A 22,376-nucleotide genomic window follows, 5' to 3' on the forward strand; every position below is an offset into this window, starting at 1 on the left:
TGTGTAGTATATTCCCCTCAGGATACAAAATCTCAACATTGTTTTGTGTCTAGAAGGGGAATACTGTGAAGACCAAATATAGAATCATAGAATGGGTGGAATTGGAAGGGACCTTAAAGATCATCCAGTTCCAACACCCTGCCAAGGGCAGGGACATCTTCCACTAGCCCAGGTTTCTCAGAGCTCCATCCAGCATGGCCTGGAACACTTCCAGAGATGGGGCAGCCACAGCTGCTCTGGGCAACCTGTGCCAGGGCCTCGCCACCCTCACAGGGAACAATTTCTTCCCAATATCCAATATAAACCCTGCTCTCTGTCAGTGTGAAGCCATTGTCCCTTGTCCTGTCACTCCAGGTCCCTGTCAAGTGTTTCTCTCCATCATTCTTCTGGGTTCCCTTCAGGCACTGCAAGGCCACAGTGAGGTCACCCCAAAGCCTTCTCTTCCCCAGGCTGAACAATCCCAATTGTTCCCTCAGCCTTTCCTCCCAGCAGAGCTGCTCCATCCCTCTGATGCCCTTGGTGTCCCTGCTCTGGCCTGGCTGCAGCAGCTCCCTGTCCTTCCTGTGCTGGGCCCAGGGCTGGAGGCAGCCCTGCAAGGGGTTCTCAGCAGAGTAGGGCAAAGGGGTAAAATCATATCACTTGATCTGCTGGCATTTACTAAATCTTGTAGCTATTGCTCATATTACTTGTACAAATGGTCTGATTTTAATGAGACTAAAGTGTCACAAGAGTCAAGAGTTTGCATTAATTTCAGTGAGTTTTACATCATGACTTTCTGATTGAGCAGTGAACTATGTGCACTCATAAAAATCAAATTAATATCTTAGAAAACAAACTCCATACAGTGGACTCACCACACATTTCTGCTTCAGGAGATGAGACACTGACCTGATTATTGAGTCAAATAAATGTGTGCCCTTCAAATACCTGTTCAATGCCTTTGTGTTTGTAATGCTCTCAGGGTTGGTAATGATACATCACTGCTCTTCAGACAAGCTAAAACCAGTTATTCTTACTATGGATTAATAAGAAAAACACAGTCTTATAATTTTGAAGTAACAAATCATGAATCACAGATAAGCTTACCTAGGAATGTCACTTTCAATGGTTACACATCCATATAGAAATACAATAATCCCAACTACTGAAGATGGAATGAGGAATTCTGTGTATAAACCCAGCCATGCAAAATAAAGTCCTATCTTTTCTCCAAAATACTTCCTGAAAAAGAGAAAAAAAAGAAGAAAAAGCATGTGTCAAGGGTATAATTTTCAAATGTTTTTTACAGCTGCTAAACAGTCCCAGAAAATTAAAATACAAGTTGTGAAAGACATGAATGAAAACCCTGAGGAACTTGAAGACAATAGGAACAAATGAAGGGTATGATTTAAGCATTTGTCAGTTTGGGCTTCTCTGTTCTGAGAAGTTAAAGACAGTCCTGGATCATTCTCCTGAGCTGAAATTAAGCAGGTATCATTGCAATCATAATATCTATCCAGAGAACACTGTGGTATTTACATCTCTTAAAAGAAGTCAGTGAAATAGGAGGAAACATTGTAAAATACTTGGCTTCTCAGAAGAGCACGTTAATTTTTGCCTCTCTAGTACTCCTGGGTTCAGTTAGTGACAGCCATAGAAATGACATCCATAGGACCATACTGACATCTTAAATGATGACTAATCTGGAGCTGCTGCTAAAGGAGGAAAGTTTACTTGCACACTTAGCACTGGCTTTTCAGAAATAATATTTTTGTCAGGTTAACAGCCCCTGGACAGCTGGTTAGAAAAAACAGTGTCTGCTCTGAGGAGCAGCCCACTGCAGATGTCGATAAATAAGTGGTAGAACTCAGCCCAGCATCTTCATGAATCACACTACAAGTAAACTAAGCTTGGATGAACCTCACCGATCATTCCAAAATAGAGTTAGGAGTGATTACAAATATTGCAAAACCCAAAGAGCTTCACAGAACTCAAGAATTCACCAAAATTTAGATTAAAAACCAACAAGGTTAAAAATGTTTCACAAACCAGAGAAGAAGATGGAGCAGTGTTGGACAGAAATCGTCTACACAGAGAGCACTCAGGAGCTCTCTGGCATGAGAGAGGCATGACAGGAGTGTGAGTCAGTGAGACATTTACACTTTGATAGCAGCAAAAATTAAAATAAATTCATACTATCATGTCTAATAAAAGAAAGATAAGATTTCCTCCTCATAAAGGTTGAGCACAAACCCAGTTTGAGATTTATTCTAATCCCACTACCTTAGAAAAATTTTATCCAGGCTTAGCACCCCAGATTTAAATCATTCCTACTTAAAATGCTTAAATGAGATTTTTGGCTGGGTCTAAGGTCCAGACTGCTCGTGCCACAGGAGAGGCAGGATAGGAGTGCAACCGAGGCAGAAAGCCAAGAGACAACAAGACCAGCCTCTACAGTTACTTCCAGCTCAGATGAAATGAATAAGGAAAGCAACAGTGAGGGATTTTTATTACCACAGGTCCTGCTGTTGTTCTCGTGCCATCTCAGCTGCACCTAACTCTGCACTTCCAGGCTCTCCCATGGAAAACTGGCAGTGCAATCCTGCCTATTTCAGTTTTGCCTTCCATGAGTGCCTCTGTTTTCTCATGTCTAACCAAACTTGCTTGTGCTTTAGAAAGGATACATGCAATCCTAAAGGGCAAAGCAAAACAAAAGCATTTTGAGGTGATACACAGACAACCTTATCTTCAATAGGAGGGGATGCCATACAGAAGCTGGGAAACTTCAGGAACCTTCTAGGAAAAGAGTACAGCCCCTACACCTGACGCTGCAAGGTACTCTATGCCACAAACTGTGTGAAGTATCAAACAGCACAAGTGAAATCACATTGTGGCTTGAATGGTAATAACTTAAGATTTGAAGCACCTTGGGACAATGGATTTGCAGGGAATACAAGGAAATATGGCATTATATGATACAGCGTATTTTATGAAATGATAAATATAAATACTTGTGTTGCAAATACAAGCTTTATACTGTGGGACTGCCCTGTGACCTGTCACATGCCTCCAATTTTGGAGGCAATTATAAGAAGCGGTTTTCCTTTATTTTTACATTTGTAAATAAATACATATTTTTAATATACCTGTTTATTAATATACTAGGTTGTTAATATAGTTTAATACATGATTTAATGCACTTTTTTAAGTATGAAGTGAGAGAAGAAATACTTGATTGAAATATAGAACTAACCAGAAGGCCTGTAGCTTATCTTCAAGCCTCCTATGTGAGTCAACAAACAGCAGCAATGGTGTTGGAAGAGCACAGGATAGAGGGAAACTCCCTTTGCTGTCGAGTTTCCTTCTGACTGGAGAATGACAACCATAAATTTGATGCTAGACCAGGAAAAGGAGGACCAGACGAAGATTATTCTGATTATGTCTTCTTATTGCTTCCTACTATTTGTAGAGATGGGCAATGGGCACAGCTAGTAAAGTGTTTCAAATAGGTCAGAGCAGGCACAAAAAATTGTCCACAATCTCAGCTGTTCAAAACTCTGTTCTTTTGACAAAGGGCCACAAATTAGCAGAGAAAGAGTTCAAATGCCAGCAGTACTAAAGAGTAGCTGGTCAGGGAAGTTGAAGTTTATGGCTCAAGAGGCTTGCCCTCAAATTTTTAAGTCTTCCAGTGATAAAGGTGATCTGTAACCTATAAAGTGAAGGGTTGCTATTTGTATCCATGCCAAAAGAAAGCGAGAAGAGATCAACAATGTCCTGGCAGTACGGAAAAAAAGCAGTTGCCAAGAAGAAAACTGCACTGTGTTTTGTGGCTTACCTGTTTTGCAAAAGGAAAATAATTTGGATTCTGTGCCCAAGCTCAGTCCACCAACGTGCCAGAAAGTGAAATAATCTAAGAAGAAGCAATGACAGAGCTTGGAAACATAATGAACAATTTAGATATGAGTTTATCAAGTCAGAAGAACACAGGACATAGACATGTCCTTTCTTTGACATATCCCAAGAATTCTTCTCTGGTTCCTCTGAATAGGAGTCAAGGCTCTGCAAACACCTGTGATCCCCTGTACCAACATCTACTGCAGCTGCTGGATTCAGTAGTGAATGAACAGAGGAGGGAAAAAATGTGTGCTTCAAGGGCAGAGGAAGATGTAAGTCAAGATGAAGATTTTTTACAAGTTTTATATATTTACACTAAGAACTTGGCATGTTCTCTCATCTACACTGGGATAAAATGAGTCTGACTTTGTTATCCTACAGGAATTATCCATGATTTATGCTGGCATGGCAAAAGAGAAGACTTGAGACCAGAGTCTTGCCCTACCTCAGTAGCTAATTCACATCTACCTCACATACATCCAGGCAAAGCTAAAGACCAATCCTTTCCAAAGTGTGCACATGGATACTGCAGAATGTCTCAAAAAAATGTGTGCCCCTGGCACTGTGTGAGCTTTATTTCCACATTAGGGAAATTCCCCTTTATATACATGTATTCCATGGAGGCAGGGGTTATTCCCAAACTAAAGGGCAAATGGCTTTGATAAAGAATGTGTACTGCTTCCATCAGGAGCAGTACCCAAGGCTTTTGTTCCATGTGTTGATAAATCTTAAGGTGAAATTTTGTGCCTTTTATTTTATAAGACTTTATAAAGGCTGCTTAAACGTCCACCTACAAAGTACTGAGTTCTCACAAACAAGAATCATGCCTTTAAAGAAAGATTTGGTCGAATTACCCATAACCCCTGAACAAGATGAACAAGAGCTGCTTTTCCAGCAGATTATCAGACACAGCATTAAAAAGCTCCCAACAGCAACAACAACCACCTGTAGAAAGTGTATTCCCTCCCAGAATTAAAATGTTGAGAAGGCCATAGCAGAAGTGTTGACTTGGTTCCCTCTGCTTCGCCCGCATAACACTTAAACCACACATCTGCAGTGCACTTTGGTCTGTCTGATTGCAAAACCAACATCAAAAAGAATAACTGATTATTAAACCCTCTGCTTGCACGTTGGTCACAGTGCTCCCGTGCCAAGTTGTGCAATTTATAAATAGACTAAGGTTTGGGGAAGGGGGGAGAAAGAGAGAAGGAAAAAAACCCTTCAGTTTTGACTCTGTGAAAACAAGTGTGGGTACCTGGAATGTGAATAAAGCGTGTGGTGCGTGACACACGCTGGAAAGAACGCTGGAGATGTTCAGGAACAAAGCTAAAAAAGCGAGGAAAAAGCGCCATGGACACTGAGTCACCTAACTGAGGAATCTGCACAGAACTCTTCAGTTTTTTAATTTCCATATGCCACTCTAAGCCAGCTGCCACTTCATGTTTCCATTTCATTCCACCACCCCTTTGGTGGAGGAGTCGTTTAGACGCAGCAGTTTCTATGCAAAACGAAACTGATTTACAGCTGCCTCTTGGGTAGGTTTCCCCTGTGCTAATGGTCAACCAAGTCACATGTATTACTAATGCCTTCAAAATAAACTTATTTGCACAGTTTGGAGGTGAAATTCTGGTGTTTCTGCTGCTGGGGAGAAGGACAAGCAGTTTAGTTTCATGTCAGAACACTTTTAATGCCAAGGATACTTTAAAATTTTCTTTCCCTATCCAGGTGTACATTCCCTCTCTGACCCCCAGCAATAGTCCCCAGGAACACAACTTATTCTTCCAGGGCTTTTGCAACCATAAGAAAATCTATCATTATGCTGCAGGTAGAACTGTGACTATTCTTAGAAAGTGAGACGCAATTTCTAGCACATGGTAAGTTCAGAACACAGATATTTCTTTGGTTCTGAGATAATAGTTCCCACCATTGGAAGTTTCCCTCTCAAAACTGCAGACTTCTTTCAGAAAAACTGCTGGAGTATAGGGAAAGCCACAGTCACTACAAGATGATCAGGAACACTGTGGAACACCCCAAGACTTCCCTCCAGGTAGAGCTGCCTATATCCAAACTTTTCTGGATTTGCCATCCTCTCTTCACTTGAAAATTTTCTCAGGGCCAGATTCAAGCATTTATTACAACCATCTGTGACACCTGGGTAGAATTACTGCTCAGCAGCAGCACTGAGGCTGCTGTGCATCCAGAGATCTTGGAGATTTCCACCATGGTTGTGCCTGACAGCACATATTCCATCCAGGCAGTCTCAGGAAGGAACATATCAGTGCTAAATCCGGATACACAGAGAGTGTACCAAATGGAGCAATATGGAAGCTAAGAAAAGATCCTGGCAGAAGACAATCCTCCTTGGAACATCATGCCAAGTGACTGAAAAACATTTTTTTATTAAAATTTTAAGAGGGGGAAAAAATAACAACTACAGAACCTCAGACAAACTGTAATGCATCTGATTTTGAGGTACAAAAGAAAATATCCTTTAGAAAGGCCAGCTAGTTCTGCATACAGAAAACAATGAAAGGAGACTTTTTCCAAAGTAAAAGCAATTTTTTTTCCCTATACTGGGCATAAAAATCAAGAATGTCCAGTAGAGAGTGATTAAAAGCGTGTTTTTGACTAGAGTTTAGAACTTGACCCTTTTCCCCTGAAAACAGAATGAAGAAATGTGCCACCAAAGCCATTTCATCAAGCACTTTTCATTTAAATTCCTGTTTGAAAACATTACCTAACAAATATTTGCTGTGTCCTCCAATGGTACTTGAGTTTGGAGTCAAACTTACCTAAATTACAGATATATTTATCTTTCAAGGCACTGTGGAATTTTAATTGTGATTCCTTATAGGAGAAAAAAATATCCACTGTCAAAATATTGCAAACTCCATGAAGAACAGAAATTGCAAATTTTATTTAGAGGTAGAATTATGTTTTTACCTAGATTTTTTGGCTCTTAGGAAAAATGACTCTTCAGCAGAGAAACAGGGAGAAGTTGATGTGTGTGGAGGAAGAAGATATTTAAGTTCTCAAGTTCTAGTGAATTAAAAAAACCAAGGGAAATATAATAGTTATATCAAGATATCAATTATTAATAATAATAGATACTACTACTAAATAATAATAATAATAGTCAGGATTTGTGTATTAAATGCAATTTAAAATAGCAAAAGGCTAAACCTTATCCTGCAAAGAAATAAAACTAGGACAAGCCACTCTCAGAGCTTCATAGATTCCCAGACCTTATGCTTCCATTCCAAGAAATTGTCAGAATACAGCTGAAAGCGCATGGCTTGTGGTGATGGATTATAAACGGAAAAAAAGCCTTTGTTTACTGACTGTAAGAGAAAGAACAATAGAAGCATAATAAGTAGACATGTAATGTGACTGAGACAGAAATTAAGGCTGACAACTGCCAAATGGATAAGCAAACATAATGCTGGGTAGTCAGAAGCACTGTAATTGCATTCTCCTTTCTGTTCTGGGACAATGCAAAACTTCAGAACAGGTTTGAAAGGATTAAGTACCTGTTTACATTATTCTGTTGATGCTTCCTGTCATGTGTTTAGTGTAAAAAAGTTCTAAATGTCCCTGAGCCTGCAGAAGCCACAGCACACCTTGCTCAGGGAAGGCATTTTCAGCAGAAGCAACATAGTGTTTTGCCTGTCACATCCAAGAATTCACGCTTAAAACAACACATAGACACTCTTCCTCTCCTCACCGTTATTTAAGTTATTCTCTCTTTATTTAGCATTTTAAAAAAATGTCAGTAACTTTCCCAACCTGGAAAATTAAAAATCCATGACTACATGAGGCTGATTCAAAGCTAATAGAAGTCACTCAGAGCTTACATGTGAGGAAGGAAGTTTAATTTTATAAACAACTCAGGGCACCTAGTGACACTCTGTGTAAGAAGCAATTCATTCAGTTATACAAATAATATTTTCTCTATAAAAAATATTTTTCTATAAACAAATACAAGCAAGGAGTAACGTATTTAATATGAATCAGCCTTTCTTTTGGACTTTCTTTTAGGAAAGGAGGTTACTTGGTCTTTTTCTTCCTATTTTTTAATACCTATTACAACTTGCTTTTCTGCTGTTTTGTACTTGAACAAATGTGAGGTCACTGACATCTCATCACTTCCCTAATCTCCAGTTTCCACAAGATAATCTGCATGATTTTATTCATCTAATTTAACAAGAGTTTGAACCTCAAATACTGGCATCTTTTCCTAAATATTTTTCATTTATAATAACTAATATTTCATGAGAGCTTTCTTGCTTTTAAAGTTAATATCACTAACCCTTACTGCAGAGCCTGAATTAATTTCATGTATTTATTTTAGTAAGTACTTCCTTGTTAGCGCTTGCACAGTGTTACTACTGTGAGATAGACACCATCTGGTGGCTAATAAACAGATGTATCATTTCCAATTAAAAACAAGTATAAAAAATTATCTTTTAGTCACCTTGGTGGAAGGGGGTTGGGTCAGGGAATACTGAAGCAAACTGGACATCCATAAGTCCACAGGCCCTGATGGGTTGCAGCTATGAGGGCTGAGGGAGCTGGCAGATGTCATTGCAAGGCAGCTCTTGATAATCTTTGATTGATAGCAGCAACTGGGAGAAGTACCCAAAAGCTAGAGGAAAATAAATGTCACCTCCATTTTCAAGAAGGTCAAGAAGAAGGACCTATGAAACTACAGGCTAATCTACCTCACTCTCATTTGTCCCCATCACCTCTTGTCACAAGACACAGCTAAGAGCTTGGCTCCATCCTTCTCTTATCCCCTGCTCAATATGGCATAAAAGTCTTAATTTTTCTGCTCTCTGAACTGACTGTAGAAGTTCATAGAGTTACCATATTGAAAGTTTTCCTTAAACTTGTGTTTTCTGGGCATAATTTTTACATTGTGCCCAGTTCCCTTGTGATCCTGGTTTTGTGCAGCATTAGAGACAAGTTACTGAATCAGACAAAGCCGTGTCCTGTCCCAGTATAATTTACGGACAGAGAAGATCCTCATACAAAACATCTTAGTGTGGGGGAATACCTTTAAACCAGAAATGGGTTGGTTTTGACCCCTAGTCAGCACTCAGGAGCCAGAAAAGAATTTTCTCTCAGCCCAGCAAGCCACAGTCAGAACCTTCTACAGAGACTCAAACATTAAGAGCAGTTCTACAAGATAAGCAGACCTGTAGCCACCCAAATGCAGCAGCTGTTTTCCACTCCCTGCAGTTCCCAGCCACACACACCTCTAGATGCCTACAAATATGCACATGCAGGTTAATATTTAAATGTGCATGACTTCTGTTTCCAAATGTGGCCTCTCGCCTCTGTCTTTTTTTTCCCACCAGTTTGAAAGAACAAACTTCCATTTCCTGTCAAAATATATTGATATCACCTCCAAAGATCCCTTTTGCATGGCACCTGTCAGTCATGACCATTCAAAAATACAAGTTTCTAACTGTAAAATTTAGGCAATCATTCAGGCACTTTTGGACTTAGCTTAAGACAGTTTTCAACACAAAGAAAACTGAATTCTAGCTGCCTACAAAACTCCACAGTCCAAGGGGGAGACCCCAGGAATTAATTGTGTGCAGCAACCTCATTCATCAAATCAAGAGACTTGACTTTGTAGAAGTCTTGATGTAGATATACACATCTTCTGCATCTAGCTTTTGAAAATCCCACTGCAGGAGGGAGGAATCTGGGTGGTAATGAGGATCCTAGTGCTCAGACAGTGATCTGAAGCCTGGGAAATGTTTATCAGAAAGCAGGGATCTGTTTTTCCTCACCACTACAATTCAAGCCTACTGGTTTAAAATTCCATCTCTCATACAAGCAACAATAAATAAGACCAAGCCCTTGCCAAAAGAGACAGAGAGAAGCACTTCCTCCAGGACTGGCAAAGTCTGTGAAATACAGAGCTGTAAGTAAATCATCTTACTCCAGTCACAGGCCTGCATCCAGAAGAATAATTCAACACAAATTCCTTGGTGATTTATGCACCATATGCAAAACCCCTCTGCTTTGCAAGAAACAATGGCTGGAGCACTTGGGTAAGGCCTGTGATGAGAAGTTCCAATGAGGGGACGGAAAATTCCCTACAACTCAGCTGAAAAGTGCTGCCTCAGCATCAACTTCCTAAAAGGCAGACCATTTTCATGGATGCATGGCATGGTAATAAAGGCCACTCATAAATAAATTGGGGTTGTGGGGGGTAATGAGATCATGGAAAGGGAAAAGAGATATAATGATGGGGGAAATGTTCATTTTTCACTAGCTCAGACTCTTCTCCAGAGTCCCCCCTGCTTCTGGTCCCCTCCAGGAAGCTCTCTGCTGTAAAAGCTGGCAGGAAGAACATCAAGGATGAGTGGATCCTGGCACAGCATTTCCCCCTGCACCTCAAGCTTTAATGATGATGAACTGCAAGATGGATGTTATTGCATGTTGGGAATGAAATCTTCACAGTACAGATTCTTGGAATTATAAAAAGATACTGGCCTCAAAGTGCAATAGGGTTCCAGCAGAAGATATGCTCAGATTATTGCCTCAGATGTGTGTTTGGCAGAGCTTTGGAAAGAAGTTGGATGGACAAGTGCCAAAGATACTGGTAGAGCTCATGGGCATTTTTCTACTTAGTGCTGTGTTGGCTCAATTACTGCACTTTCCCAGGCTTAATGCTGTTTCCTCTTTTTCCTGACACAGAATTCCTTGCAGACAGCCTCAGCATCTCTGTGAAAGTTGAAGATTAGCCTGCTAAAGGCAGTCAGGGAAGAATTGCGGGCACACAGTGCATCAGAGGGAATTGTTCAATCCCTGTGAGATAACCAGATACTACAGGGGTGTTTCTGCCATTCCACAAAAGAAAAAAAAAATAAAAAATGATGGGATATTTGGTGAGATTCATTCACAATAATAACAGAGCAGGACAGTGAAGCAAAGCATACAAGAGAATCTCCACTTTGAGAATCAATAACCCCTAAGTTAGAATGAGCAGTGACTGAACAACATTTCCTCTGGTTCTGGGCATCACAGACTTTATTTTCAAGTCCTAAGAATTCTAGACAGTCTGTGCTGTAAAGAAGAGATGAATACGTGAATACAAATCATGGTGGTGAACGAAGAGGTCATATGTTCAGGCATTAGGCAGGATAGTAGGGCTCAGATGGTGCAAGCTATACCACAAATTGATCTTAACAACATTTTTGCAAAGGAAGAAACACCTATCTCTAAAGACAATGAAACAAACATTTTAGCACTTTTTCTTTTTTATCACTTTTTCTTATTTTATCTCTCTTTTAAAACTACCCAAAGTAGGGTAAGCAGATACATCCAGGTTTGGGGGTTTTTTGGTGAAGATTGATGAAAGGAACAAAAGGTCAAAAGGCAAATCAGTACTGACAGTTTAGGTGCCTGCCTGCTTACACTGAGCACTAGAAACACAGCATTCATGGCAGGAACAGGGAGGACTGGGGATGCTCAGTCAAGAGCAGGTTCAACATGGGTACACCACAATGAAAGGCCAGAATTCATTACACACCGAGATGAAACAATTTTCCATACCAAAGGAAAACATAGTCAAAGATAGGGAAGAGGGAATATATTAGCTAGACAGTTTGACTAACAGAAACTCCCTAGTTTTGATTTATGTTCTATACATTATAAATAATATTTTAGTTAACAAACTTTCCTACCTGCTCCTGCAAAAAGTTATTGTATACATAGTCTTAACCTTTACATGTCTTCTCAGTTTCAGGCTTCACAGCAAGAGGCATTTGGAGCTTTGAGAGTAATTATGTTATAGATAATGTAGCCTGTTAGCTACTAAGAAATTTGGTGAAGTTCTAGAAGTGGGAAATAGAAATTAAAATATGAAAAAACATTAGAAAATGAGCTGGGGCCTTATAGAAGCAATGAAAATAAAATAAGCTCCACCACAATTAGAAATGAGCCCACTGCTGGATTTCCTAGGGTGAGGTAATCTTATATTAATAAATCAAGAGATATAAAGGTGACCTCCTCTCAACAAGGATGTTCCTCTCCTGGAATTTCAGTTCCTACTTGGCTTTCCAGCTGCAGGTGCTTCAAGATGCCCATTAAGAGGAAAACATGCCAGTTTTCCATGAATTAAGGTTTTGTCTCAGAAGTAAAAACACCTCTTTGTGACATCATAACCTTAGATTACTCCATTCATCTGTCATTTAAAGCCCCTAAGTGATAAATGTTGCATTACAACCAGAAATAAAATTTATTATAAATTTCTACTGCATTTCTTACACTTGTGTATATTTTCTTGGCTTGCTATAAGTTATCAGAGGTACTGCTAAAAGACAAAAAAAGAGGACTGTAAATAAGATCTAGGAATATTTGGTCCAAAGAAGAGGAAAAATTTTTGAAAGTGGTGCAGTGTTGGAAGAGGTGAAGCTGTGTGATCTCCACCCCAAGAGATTTCAAAATGCTTGAGCAATTTCATCTGGCTTTCAAGCCAGCTCTGCTATGAGCAGAGAGGAGGTCTAAGGACAACCTATTAATTCTAAAATCCTGCTATTAAAACTTTTATTAATATCCAATAACATGTAAAAATATGAAATCTCCTTTCTTTATGCAAGGTCATAGAACTCTTAGGGAGCATCCTCCCTATCTCTGGGTCAACAGTAGCATCACCGCAGGACTTGCTAAAAACTGAGTTTGAACTCATCTTCATCTGAGAAAAGAAAATCATCAAAACCAGAAGAAAATCACTGAGCCAAAGATGTTTTTATAGCATTTTTTGTATTACAGTGCAAGGATTGAGAGGAACTACTGTTGATAAGTGCATTCTTACAAAAAAGTCACAAAAGAGAAACTCCTCCCTAGTTAAAACCAATACTTAAATTAGGATGACAGTAAAGGTGTGTTACAAGACACAGACCTCCAGAGCTCTGCTCATTCTGAAACTGCAGCTTTCATTTTTCACTTCTTAATACATCCCTCAGGCCTTCCTGAGATGACTGAGGTTCAGTACTTTTCATTCATCATTTTCAGCACTTTTAGCCTGAGATATCTGATAGCAAATAATTCACATTTTCATACGTAACTGCTTATTATCCTCTTCATGTGGGTTAAAAGGAAACAAAAAAAAAAAAAAAATTAATATTTGGACATTCATGCACTTTTGAAAATAGGGCACTGCATTAGGCAGACTGTGTTTCAAACAATGCACTTTTATATCTGGATGTGCACTGAGAGATGAGGTGTTGTAACATCTTACAAATCAAACTTCAATTCACACTGTATTACTTGCACAGCCTGCACTATGTATTTCCTTATAGTCTTTAACTGAAATTGTTCTGCTGTAGAATAGAAATATGTAACACACACTGTGTTCTTGTTTGGTGAAACCTCCCTTACTCTCAGCTGTATATCTTTTACCAAAAAAATTTGCTTTTCTTATAGCCCAAAGTGGTCCATAAAGCCAGAGAAGGATATTTTTACAGATTAAGAGACAGGAGTGAATGGAATTGTTGGTGAATATTATAATGGTCCTTTATTTCCTTTTGTAATTAAGAACTTTAAAATTTTCCGAGACTGACTATGCAGTTCAGTTCCCTGAGGATTACAGACGTTAGAAGAGAATCTCCAGTCTGCACTAAGAGTTAGCATAACAAATATGTGGTTCCTGTCTTTGGTGTGCAATCAGCTGGGGACTGGCCACAATTGTGTGGTCAGAAGGAAGGTGCTGAGACACCAGGGACAACCTACAATTCTACAGTGCCACATCTAATCTTCCAGCATAGATACTTGAGCTAAAGAATGACTTTCAGTTTGCATTCCTACTGAATAAGCATGAAACAGTAATAGTTAAATAAGTGTTGCAAGCTGTATTTAAAAATTAGCAGTGTACTTCAGCAGAGTTAATGTATTTGAAAACAGCAGGCAGGACAGGCTTCAAGTAAAAAGAAAGATAAATGCTGATTTGTCTGTCCATCAAAGCCTGAATTTAAACTTAAGTTGCACCAGTAAAAGAAACAGAAAAAAAAAAAAGTTGAGTATAATCTAAGCAATCTAAGAAAGGAAGGTCACAATAAATTACCAAAAAGCACAAATGTGTGACTGATGTCTGCCAAGGGTATAAGTACCCACATCAAGGCTGAGCTCAGATACCCCCATGGCACAAAAGTGAAGAAACCCACTTCACTGGCAGAAAGAGAGGGGTGGCCATTCTCCAGGTACATCTACACTGAAGCTCTAACATTACCCAGGAAATAAAAAACACATTTAGTTTAGTGGTAACAGTCAAACTTGCTGTCAAGCAAAATATGGAAGATAAAAGCAAGAAAAGTCATCTCTGAGAACAGACAATCAATTGCACATGTCTGGTCTTCTTTTTGTTTCTCACAGAAGTTTAAACCACAGGATTTCTATGAAATCATATCAGCACAGTGAAACATTATAATGGAGACAGCAAAATGCAAATGAAGATGAAGTGTAAGCAGATGTACCTCTATTTTTAACTCAGCTGAACAGTCAGGTCTGCTGGAACTTGAGAATTCCTCTAGCCAGTCATAGTTTAGTTTAACACTTGTAATACTTACTAACAGCACAGCAGGTTTTGTAATCTCATTCTGAGCTTACCTGTTCCATACAGGAGCTTGGCCCAGAGTAACTGCCATACAAAAGGTACATAATTTTTGCACAAAACCTTTTAAGCATAAAAAGAGGAAATTTCAAAGCCTTGCAGAACCTCAGTAGGGTTTGATGGTCTCACTTCCACTTGCCAGTTTGCAACATCTTGCTCCCAATAAGGAGCAACTCCTCTCACATTAAAAGTTAGTGTTTAACTCTTTGAAAAACTACATGCAGTGTTTCAGCTTTTGCTCAAAATATAAAAAAAATTTTTACAAAGCTTATTGACTATCCATATTACCAACAGCAGCTTTTGCTGGCAATCACGTAGGGGCTCCAAAATGGTTGGAGTTTGATTATTCAAAAGACAAATGGCAACAAATGCCATCTTTCTTATATATACAAATTATTTTAAAACTGATATTTGTTGAGGCTTTCTCTATTTTTTAATATCTTAATTCATGTCTTCCTAGATAGACATCTTATAAAAGTATTCCTACTCAGCAGTTTATTCAATTTTTTTTCTTCATTCAGTATTTATAGTACAAACAAAATACAATACAACAACCATTGTTTTGTTTTGGCTTTCTTTTAGTTATTGTGGGAAATCCTTAAAAATCATGACTGGTTTGTTTTGTCTTATTTTAAAGCCAACATCTTCTATGTTAGTAAAGAAAAAATTTATAAATATACAGTAAAAACCCCACTGGGAACACATATGGATGTGTTCAGATGAATAAAACTTGTAACACCAGGAGTAAAAAAATCAAATCAATCTCAAAACTGTCAAATACTTTCACACTGATTCATGATGTGAACACCAGCTTCTGATTATTTGCCAGAGTTTATGGCCATACCCTCCAATAAAAATTCACCAATGTAAATGGGAATTCCTCTCCTTTGAACAAATCAATACCTAAAAAAAAACCCCAAAACTGAAGCATGATGTTTTTCCAGGAATAAGCACTATACAAAAGCACAGGTGAAATTGTTGAGTGTATTTTTGTTACAGTAAATTATCATCAGAGCCACAAAAAGCGCAGTGACAACATTATTTTCAATGTTCTGATCAATCCAAGATTTCATTTGCTGAAGTGGAAATTAATTCATCTGCATCACCTCAGAACCAGGTTCCTTAGTGTTTTATACAAGTCCACATTACCTTATGAGATCAATAGGCTGAAACTTGTAAAACACTCCATATCTTGCCCATTCCTGATACAGCAACTGAAGAAAGGGAAAAAAAAATAAACTGAAAATGAACTTGAAACAAGTAATCCCTTATGTTTTCCCAAACATCTTCTAAGACTTAAAAATATTTCCTGCAATCTTGGGGTTGCTAAACCCAATAGAGCCCATAGAAAAGCCACTTTTGTCCCCATGCTGGGGACATCACAAAAAAGCCATGTCTGCTGTTGGACATGCAGATTCACCCACAGCTTACAGCTCAAAGGAAGGACCAGATTCTACAGAAACTTCTTGCACTGGGAGGAATCTAGCTGCAATAGGAGCATGGATGAAAGGAAACCTTGCAGGACCTGGGGTAGATTGATCACAACACACTCAACTGCAACAGGCAAAGAATTTGAGATGGTCTTGCTTCTTCCCTCTTCCATGATTTATGTGACACAATAAGAGGACTGTCCTGGCTGCCATACTGATATTTTCATATGAATACTTGCTCTTGCCTATTCAAAATCACCCCTTGCCATTACCCCCTAGCACTACCTACAAAATATTAGCCGTATTAGTATGATTGCATTAATGTGATTAGTATTATTAGTATCAAATTAGTATTTATTTCCATAAATAATCATACTAATAAATACATTCACTGAAATATGCAAAAGAAGAAAATTGAAACTCTTGCATTTTTTAAACTCCATAAAGGCTGCTTTGAACACAGCTACAGATTGGAATTTGAAAAGCAAAAAGAAAGTTCTGTCCAAAACAGCATTCCATTTAGGAACAGGTACTTTCTGTAAGTTTGTAAGAATTCTCTAATCTGCTTCTAATAATAGGGATGCTGCTCTAGTATATGACAACAGTGGATTTCCCAGGTGGGTTACAAAGCTGTCATGGATTTTTAATGTCAAACATAGAGATAGCAATGAAGGGTAACAAGTTGCCAGTGGGCCAAAAACTTAAAGACTAAAGCAGTGTTTAAACTCAGGGTGAGTTATTACCATTCTGCTGCTCAATACCTTTCTTAAAAAGATTTTTTTTTAGAACAGAAATCACATTGAAGCTGGGAAATTGCTTTATTAGGAAAAAACTGAAACCCTCTCAGTCTTAGGTTTTCATTACAGATTTCTAATTCTCATAGGATGGGACAAAAGTGTTGTGTCACTGTGCATTTTCTCCAAGGAAATCCTGAAGAAGATTGATAAGGATTAACCTTTTATGTTATAAACTGGAACATAAACCTTATTTACTTGTGCTGCCCTGTTAGCTTAAGTACCCCATAAGGACTCAGTTCATTTTTGGGGTTTTTACAAGAGAAAATTGAATTCAAAGATATAGATAAGTTAAAGTGGGCAAAATAAAAGGGGGCAGAAGAAATTTTAAAAAGCTTAAAAATGCTTTCCTTTCTTTTAAACCTGATCAGGGTTCTTCAGGAAATTAAACACTGAGACTATTAGATTCAGATAGAAAACAGATGATGTTATGCATAGGAATACTACAGAAGATTCAAGGCCTAGGCAGCAGGGACATATGTGAATAATCAATGAAGTATTTCTGGAAAGAAGCTTTTATGTTTTTAATACTTAACACTTCATAACTGAGCCTAATAGGCAGAATAAAAAGAGGGCAGCACAAAATGCAACTAATTGGGGGAACATTTTTCCAGACACTGGTTCTTCTAGGCCCTCTTCCCCCCCATTTCACAGTACACAATCTTCCTCCATTGACTAATGTTCATTTAGGTTTTTCCCTAAATTTTTTGCTTTCCAAGTCAGTAATATGTAGAGCTGCCTCTCAGAGAAAATTCTGCAAGTCCAGAGCAGACAATTCCTTCACAAACAAAAAGTTCAAAGTGACAGGCACAAACAAAAAAGCTTCTTCTACAGTTTGTTTTCTAACTTTGTTTTGCTTACCAAAGTTCATACACTAAATTAAATTGTATACGGCACATGAAGACATCTAGTGGCTGAATAGCAATATTATTTACCAAGAACTACAAAGATTGTGTTTCCAAATTTTACTAATTTGGCATTGTAGAAATCAGATTTGTTTGTATAACCTCCATTTGTATGAACTCAGTCTTCATAGCACAGTAAATATTGAAGATTTCCAAACATTTCCTTTTTCTTCATTCTTCCCTCTCCCCCTTTCTTTCCCTACTATTTTCCCTCTGCATTTCCTATCCTATTCTTTGCACATCAAGGAAAATAAAATGAGCAAACACTAGAGAACAATATGGAAAGTATCTTAATAGTTACTTATTAGTAATCTATAGATATAAATATATTATTTACTAGTAATTAAATGTTTTTTTTCCCATTTCTAAAAGTAAACATATATATGAAACACAGTTTGAATTCACACTGTTTCTCTTGGGGACTGATCTATTTTTTAATGTCTTTTGATAGCTAGAAACTTTATTTACAAAATAACTGGAAGCAGAGTTTTTAAAATTGCATGCAATTTAGTTGAATGCACAATGAAATTATAAGTACAACTATGTTTTATTTTATTAACCACTGTTCTCTAGGAGCATTTGGTTAGGAAAATAAAATTATTGTATGAGTTATTTAACAATTTCAGCTTCCTGACAGGTTGAAAAACTTGTCTATGTATGCAGAGAGAAATTGGAAGCATTTCAAGATGTAAATTTCAAATTAAATTAAGTGACATGCTTCATAAGAAGACAATATAAAAGTCTTGCAAAAACATTTTTATATGCCGAAATAGAAGAAAATATGTAATTCAAAAAACACGCATTTGTTAAAATATCTACTTGTTCGTGTAACAGTTACTGCTTTACAATGAGATTTAGAACATCATTTATTTTATTAAATATAATATGAAATAAATTTTGCAGTGTATTTTACCTTTCTTTCATTCATGTCATCATTTTGGCCTACATAGTCACCCTGCAGAAAAAAAATAATAGCTTATGTAAAAGCAGAAAAAACTCAAGAAAAGTTTAGTTGCTTGTTCCTACATTGTTGATTTTATTTTAGATCACAACTTGAAATGTACTTATATAATAGTTTTCATATTAGAATCACACTTAGAAGATATTTTCAATGTCAAAGACGGCAAATAATAATATCTACAAATGGATGTCTCCTGAATGACACCAGCAGAGAACTGGATTTTTAATAGTGCATACGTACATCGTGAAGTGGGTAGGCTGCATCGTAAACATTGCTCGCTATTAACGTGCCAATGCCTAAAAGAAGAAGAAAAATTCAGGTGGTCAACAGGCACAGCTGAACAGAAAACATTACTACAGATTTCATGACATTCCAGAGGGGACAGAGCTGTATAACTGACAATATTCAGAATGAGAATAGAGCAACATAAGAGTTCCTGGCTGTGGAAAACATTTTTCAGAGAAACTCATTTCCATAAAGTGCTTTTTCTTCAGTGAACAGCACAGTGCAAGGACTCTTCTGACGACTTTCTCACCCTGATAGCCACGTGATTGAGGAGCAAAGCATCCAGAAGTCCTTTTTGAATCTTTAAAATGGTCAGAACCACAGATCCCCACTGGCCAACAATAACAAACACCCACAAAAAGAAGCTTGCACAGAAGATTGTGGTTATGAAATCAAAGAATGGCTTGGGTTGGCAGGGATCTTAAAGATCAGCCAGTTCCTGTCCCCCTGCCATGGGCAGGGACACCTTTCACTATATCAGGTTGCTTAGTGCCCGTGGCCTTGGGCACTTCCAGGGAGTTTAGTTTAGCAAGAGAATTCCCAGCAGTGACTGCAGCACCTGTACACAGACATATGAGTACTACTTGCTCTCAAGACCTGCAACTCTTACAGCAATTCCATCTTCAGTCTCTGGAGGTGAAAATAATTAATTGTTCCATAAAAAGGCAACCAAAGATGAGTAATTTCTAATATTTAGTTTTGTGTGAGTGTGTGTGTATATATATATATAATTAGATAAATTAGATAATTAGATAAATTACAGAAATAATTAGAACTATATATAAAATATATATATATATTTCTAATAATTAGTTATATATATATACACATATATAAATTTATTCCAGGCCTCTCTGCTTTCAATGCCCAGAAAAAAAAAGTAACCAGCTATCATGTCTTTAGTGATGAAAAACATTCCATAGTCAAATTACACATTCTCATGAAATATTTGGGAAAAGCCTTCTGGTCAGAGATGCTAGACATGAGGTACCAATAACTGTCCCTTGATACAAAGACAAGTGCAACTATATCCATTCATAGAATCAGGAAAATATGCTTGGATAGTGTCAAGCCTGCTCCTGAAAACATTCAATATTTGGAAGTTTACAGTGGTTCAGAGTTATGCTAGAAGAAAATAAGCCTTCCTTGTATAATATCATAGGAACAGAATCAGATTCAGCCTTATACAGATGTAAAAAAAATCCATAAGCAAATGTGTTTGAAGTATTGTTATTTTCATAAAACCAAAGACTGCTATAAGCACTTCCAACATCACAGGCACATCCTGCCTCTTGTGCAAAATAATGAACACTAACCAAAATAATATATATATATATATATATATATATTTGTTTTAAAAAAATCTTTTAAACCTCTCCTGATGAGTGGTTTTAAGCTTAAGACCACTGAGATGGGAAAGCCTTAGTGGCATATGAAACAGAGGTCTTTTGGGGGAGGCATTCAGAATACCAAAGAAATAAGTGAATTTAGGTCAAACATGATACACAATCCTGTTTTGGCTACAGACCAGAAAGATGGAAAGGATGGGAATGTTAAAATAATTATTTCATGTCAAATGAGTTCTTGAGCTGACCTGAGTTTGAAGCACATCAGGCTGGAGTTAAAGCACATTCACGCTAGAGTTAAAAAAATCCTGAAAAATTATTACTAGTCCTTTGATCTCTAATGATGGCTTTTATTCCACTATAAACCAGAACAAGCTATTAAAGAAAACCTTAAGTAAGAGGCAAGTATGTCCACTGGCAAAGTGCTCTATCCCTTCCTACTCTGTCCTTGAGCTTCTGTCTCCCCAGCAAATTCCAAAGTCTCCAGGAGGGTTCCCAGCAGTCCAGAAAAATAAGGCAGCATTCCCATCTGTTGTCCCACTGGAGACTTTTGAGTAGACCAAAACACAGAACATCAAGTAAACAGTTCAAAAAAGCAGCACCTGCCGAACAGTGTTTTAGAGATCGAGAATGCCTCACATTTTTAAAACCATATTTTCAGCTTTTTTAATATGAAACAGTGTGGCAGTCTTAAATTTAAAAGTTTGTTCTAGGAAAAGACCAGTGGTTTTGGTTGAAAAAGAAAAATAATTTTGTGTGGCTTTCATTTTGCTATGCTTTTCATGTAATTTTTTAAAAAAAAAAATATATCTCCTGTTCAAGGAAACCCAAATTAATCTATTTTCCTGTACCAAAAACATGTCTTATTGGAGCTTCCCTGCCCAAAATCACACCAGGACTGTGCATAATCTTGCTGCAGCACATTATTTGACTGGAATATTACCCTTGGACATTGTGATCTGCCCATAGGTGGTCGAGCTTACAGAAAGATTTACAGAAAGTATGTCAGGGAGCACCATCACTTCTTTTCCACTGGGGAGATAGGTGCCATGATATCACAATGGGTGAGAGAAAAGAGTAGAGAAAAGAGAATATGTACACCTTTATAAACTCTGAACCCCAAGAAAATTAAATAAATTCTGAACCTCAAGTTCCAAATATTTCAGCATTATCCCAAAAGTATCTTCAAAACAGTCATATTTAAGTCATATATTTCACTAGGCAGTTCAGGGAGGTAATTTTTAAAGCCAAAGCAATAAAAATAACCTGGAAAGGTGAATTATTTAATTGAAATGGCAAGAAAAATACAGTCCTGCAAGAAATAATACAACTTATTGCAGTTGACATCTGTATTTTACCAAGCAGATCATACAGTAATCAAATCTAATTTTATAACAATTCACAAAATATGAGTTATGTGCCAGATGCTGCACCTGTAGAAATGAAAAGCCAGCTCCCATTACCATACAAACCATAGACTAGAAATTCTGATTTTATACCTCAGAAAAAAAAAATTTAGTTCAGTCTCTATTTTTTTTTCTTTTGTGAAGATGTGCCAGCATATTTCATGTCCTGCTAGAAAAATCAATATTCTGTGAGATACCTAAACAATTTCTTTCAAAAGAACACCTCTAATTCTCTTCCCTCCAACTTACCCATGCTGTTTCTGGCCTTGGTAGATGTGCGCTTCAAAATTTCCCTCACCTGCAAAAGAGAACAGTGGGATAACACACAGATCCTCTTTTAGTATGAATTTAATCATGGAAAGCAATAAAACAAAGTTCTAAAATAGGTGGCTTCTGCAGTGTTCATTTGCACAAATATTTAAATAATTTATCAGATTTTATTATTGGATTATCTGCCCTAACAGTTGTGGGCTAAATCCTGCTGTGTCAGTCCTTATAGAAGTATTTGAAGTATAAGGACTATATGGAAGGAAATCTAGTTAAATATTAGGAACAGTGCTGAAAAGAGATTTGAACAATGGAGTCAGCAGCCTTCCTGCAGAGCATTTCCCATTCCTGAAACACCGTGCAGCTCCAAAAAGGAACTCCTTACATACATATATGTCTAGAATTATTGTTCTAGACATAGCAAGAACACAAATGCATGAATTCATGAAGTTAGCAAATTTGAAACTAAAACACTCCCTGCA

The 22,376-nt window shown here is 37.6% G+C and overlaps 1 protein-coding gene across 1 annotated transcript in view; it reads right to left on the minus strand.

The window, feature by feature from the left end:
* The window catches only part of LOC131572702 (anoctamin-2-like), a 158,407-nt gene that overhangs the window by 98,880 nt on the left and 37,151 nt on the right, over positions 1 to 22,376 (minus strand). The window contains exons 7-11 of the mRNA XM_058825985.1: positions 21,877 to 21,925; positions 18,831 to 18,886; positions 18,543 to 18,584; positions 15,650 to 15,714; positions 1,087 to 1,221 (exon numbers count right to left, since the gene is read on the minus strand). Coding sequence (XP_058681968.1) covers positions 1,087 to 1,221; positions 15,650 to 15,714; positions 18,543 to 18,584; positions 18,831 to 18,886; positions 21,877 to 21,925 — 347 coding nt within the window. The remainder of the gene's footprint in view (positions 1 to 1,086; positions 1,222 to 15,649; positions 15,715 to 18,542; positions 18,585 to 18,830; positions 18,887 to 21,876; positions 21,926 to 22,376) is intronic.

Source organism: Poecile atricapillus, chromosome Z (genome assembly GCF_030490865.1).
Source record: "Poecile atricapillus isolate bPoeAtr1 chromosome Z, bPoeAtr1.hap1, whole genome shotgun sequence".
In the NCBI taxonomy this organism is placed as follows: domain Eukaryota; kingdom Metazoa; phylum Chordata; class Aves; order Passeriformes; family Paridae; genus Poecile; species Poecile atricapillus.